The 4047-nt window shown below is 52.0% G+C and overlaps 1 protein-coding gene across 1 annotated transcript; it reads left to right on the forward strand.

The window, feature by feature from the left end:
* LOC125133287 (zinc finger and SCAN domain-containing protein 5C-like) lies at positions 1-3227 on the forward strand. The gene is made up of 4 exons (XM_047791393.1): positions 1-363; positions 946-1152; positions 2105-2210; positions 2758-3227. The coding sequence occupies exons 1-4, from the start codon at positions 1-3 to the stop codon at positions 3225-3227; spliced, it is 1146 nt and encodes a 381-aa protein (XP_047647349.1).
* The last annotated feature ends 820 nt before the right edge of the window (positions 3228-4047 follow it).

Below are 4047 nucleotides of genomic sequence, written 5' to 3' on the forward strand. Positions count from 1 at the left end.
ATGGCTGAGGAACAGACACTTTTCCAGGGCCCTGAATCCGAGCCTCCAGTGCCTGTGCCACACCAAGGCACACTTGCAGAAAAGCCAGACAGTGAATCCGAAACCTGGCATGTTCGCTTCAGAACTTTTATCAGCTCAAAGGAATCCGACCCCGTCCAGGATCTGAGGAGACTCCGTGAGCTCTGCCATCTGTGGCTGAGGCCAGATCTCCACACCAAGGAGCAGATCATGGACAGGCTGGTGCTGGAGCAGTTCATGATCTGCATGCCTCTGGAGTGCCAGGTCTTGGTCAAGGAAAGTGGTGTGGAGAGTTGCCAAGAGCTGGAGGACATGCTGATAAACCAGCAGAAACCCAAGAACTGCGTGAGTAGGACCCTCGTGACTGTTTGGGGGGGAAAGGAGAGCTGGGACAGGGAGCTTCAGGAGGAGGTTGAATAAGATAGGACCTGAGAGGGTGGATCTAAGCCAGTGGTTCTCAAAGGGTGAGAGTTTGCATGGGGCATTACTGGGAGATCTTTTTGGCCATCCCAATTTGGGGAAGGCTGCTCTTTTATTTTTGTTTTGTTTTATTTTATTTTGCTTTCTACAGCCGAACCTGCGGCATTTGGAAGTTCCCAGGCTAGGGGTCAATTCAGAGCTGGAGCTGCCAGCCTATGCCACAGCCACAGCAACGCAGGATCTGAGCTGCATATGTGACCTATACCACAGCTCACTGAAACACTGGACCCCCAAACACTGAGGGAGGCCAGGGATCAAACTGGTATTCTCACGGATACTAGTTGGATTCACTTCTGCTGCACCATGACGGGAACTCCTAAGGCTGCTCTTTTAAATGAGCCCTTCCCATGAGGTGTCCTTGTCTGGAAGGATTAACCTCACGTGCCTTGAGTGCCGCATTCCAGGTCTGGTGGGACACTGATCTCACTTGACTTTTTCCCCTCACAGACCATAGTCCACGTAGGAGGACAGGACTTTCTTGTGCGAGGCTCAGATGTTGACACGGTTGAAGCTGAGGCCGGGGACATGGATGATGAGAGAGCCCTGTGCAAGGAGCCTCTATCCTCTGTGAGCGAAATACATGCAGAGAACGGCCAGCAGGAAAGCCAAGAGCTGCAGAACTTCCCTGATGTCCAGGAACCGGCAAGAGGGCAGGTGAGTGTGTGATGCCCTGAACTTTGGAGAGAGGTGGGGAGAAGGTAGAAGAGGAGGTGGTGTGTGTGGCTGCTCGAGTAATTGGAGACCTGACAAAGGACAGAAATGGACCCATTCACCTGGGGAATACTCACGGATGCACTGAATCCCTAGACATTTTCAAGCCAGGGTGAGAATGAAGACTCATCTGTCTTTGTCCCTCCACCATGAAAGCTTGGGAGAAATAAATCCAGGCTCAGTGGAGTGGTGCTCGGTCCATTTGTCAGGGGTGGATGTACTGACAGCTGCTTTCCTCATGGAGCTATTTCCTCAAAGGCACTTCATATTTTGGAATATTGTCAATACCTTTTTTTTTTTTTTTTTGGCCACACCCTCAGAATGCAGAAGCTCCTGGGCCAGGGATCAAACCTTTGCCACAGCTGAGACCTGGGCCTGGAGAGTATAGATGTGTCTTAAGTGGGCAGGAGGACGGGGTAGTTATTGACTTCCAGTGAGTAGAGAACAGGGATGCGTCTCATCATCCTACAATCCATGGGACAATCCCCATCACAAAGGCAAGATATCCACAGGTGTGGAAATCAGGAAACCTGGACCTAGCATCCTTTGCTTCCAGAGTCAGGGGCACAGAGAAGTTGGGATGACCTGAGAATTCAGAATGCAAACTGTGAGGTCCACGCTTGATTGAAAGAGGTGGTCGGGCTGGAGGAATGACACACTTGGGGATCAGGAGATGCTTATGGATTGGAGTGGTGGAGTGGCCCACAAGGAATTAGACCACAGCCCCCAAAGTGATACTAGGAAAAGTCTCAGAATTGGGAGATGAGCGGGATGGGGAAAGAGCAGACGCAACTTTCCATGGGATGTCATAGATGGTTATTGACTCTGCTCGCTTACCCCTTGCCAGGCTAAGAAAGGTTTCCTGCCAGCGACCATTCCTGACCCACGTGTTCAGGAGCGTCGGACACCCAAGGAGAACATGGAGCAAGACCTGGTGGAAGACAAAGAAGACACAAGAACCCCCACTCAGTCTCAAGAGCCAGAGCTTCTGAAGGGTCCTGGTGAGTCTGGAAAGCTGGAATTCAAGGAGGCAGTGACTCGCCTTTGAGGGCAGCAAGGGGCTGGGGACCCAACATGACCATTCCTTGGGAGGGATGGGGTTTCTCCAATGCCAAACTTCTGCATCCTTGCCTTCCTAGATTGTCCACTCCTCAGACTCTCAGGTTGGCGGGTGGATGGGAAGTTCCCAGCCAACCTCAGTGTTTGACTCCCGTGAGACTGGTGTCACGGAAAATGTCCCTTGGCCCATGGGGTGTGCCGGATCCCTCCTTTCAGCAGCTGCTGGGTGGACAGAGGGTGGGAAGAACCCTGAAGAAGGTGCCAGTGTTACGCATGGGGATGCTGACCTGCCTTGCACCTCTTCTGTTCCAGAGACAGAAGAGCCAACTGCGGGTGGAAATAGAGGAGAATCGGTGAGGCGTCTGACACGTTCCAAACGCAGACGGGCCAGCAGTCTCACTTCCCAAGAAGGGCTTCAAGAAGGAGCCCCGTCTTTGGACACAGGCAGATGCTCAGGACAACCTCAGACCTCTTCTGCTTGTTCAGCAGGCAGGGTGAAAACAACCAGTCATGCCAAGGGCAAAGAAGCCCCAGGAGGGACAGACTATCAGTGTCGAGAATGCAACAAAAGGTTTCATTATAGGTCTCAGTTTACCCTTCACAAGAGGACACACACGGGAGAGAGGCCCTTCCAATGCAGTCTTTGTGCCAAAGCATTCATGCAGCCCTCGGACCTGCGAGTCCACCAGCGAATCCACACGGGTGAGAAGCCATACCGCTGTGACACCTGCAGCAGGGACTTCACCCACGATTCCACGCTGCGAGCTCACAAGAGGACCCACACCAAGGAGAGGCCTTTCCCTTGTGAGCAATGTGACATGGCCTTCAGCCACCGGGGGAACCTCAATGTCCACCGACGCACCCACTCTGGGCTCAAGCCCTACGTGTGTCCCGAGTGTCACGGTGCCTTCCGCCAGCTGGGCACTTTCAAACGCCACCAGAAAACACATTTAAAGTGACCCCTAGGAGTTCCCATTGCGGCTCAATGATAAGGAACGTGACTAGTATCTGTGAGGACGAGGGTTTGATCCCTGGCCTCCCTCAGTGGGTTAAGGATCCAGTGTTGAGCTCTGGTGTAGGTCACCAATGAGGCTCGGACCTCTCGTTGCTGTGGCTGTGGCCTAGACCGGCAGTGAGAGCTCCGATTCGGCCCTGAGCCTTCGAAATTCCAAATTTCATATGCTGAGGGTGCAGCCCTAAAAAGCCAAACAAACAAACAACCAAAAAAACATGATCTCCAGTAATTCTTCCATCAAGTGGGAGTCCCCTGGGCCTGAAGAAGGAAATTAACGATGATGTACCACCTGTGGTGTCACGATTAGCCCAATTCTGTCTCTTCTCTCAGAGCTGCAAGTTGATTCCATAGCCTGTAGCAGCAGGAAGGAAAGCTGGGCTCTGTCTCTGGATGGCCGTTGTCCTTGTGAAGAAATGGATATCAGGAAAGTGTCCTAAAGGGGTCTTGCCTTTGGCAGCTAGATTCAAGACCTCGTGACACTTCTTCTCCTTTAAAATCTGGCTTCCTAGAATTAAAAATAAAACCGTTGGATGGAAATCCATTTTCTCACATTAGATGGCATAAACATAATCGGTAGAGATAGGAACTAGATTAATGGGTTGCCAAGGGTAGGGGGGGCAGGGAATGGCCATGGCCTTTCTTGGTACCGAGTTCCTTCCGGGGGTGATGAAAAAGGCTGGGGACTGGACGTTGATCCCGGTGTAAAAATGGGAACGGACTGAGTGGCACAAAAAATGCACACCTTCTGAAAGGGAAAATGCTTT

Source organism: Phacochoerus africanus, chromosome 8 (assembly GCF_016906955.1).
Source record: "Phacochoerus africanus isolate WHEZ1 chromosome 8, ROS_Pafr_v1, whole genome shotgun sequence".
Taxonomy (NCBI): Eukaryota; Metazoa; Chordata; class Mammalia; order Artiodactyla; family Suidae; genus Phacochoerus; species Phacochoerus africanus.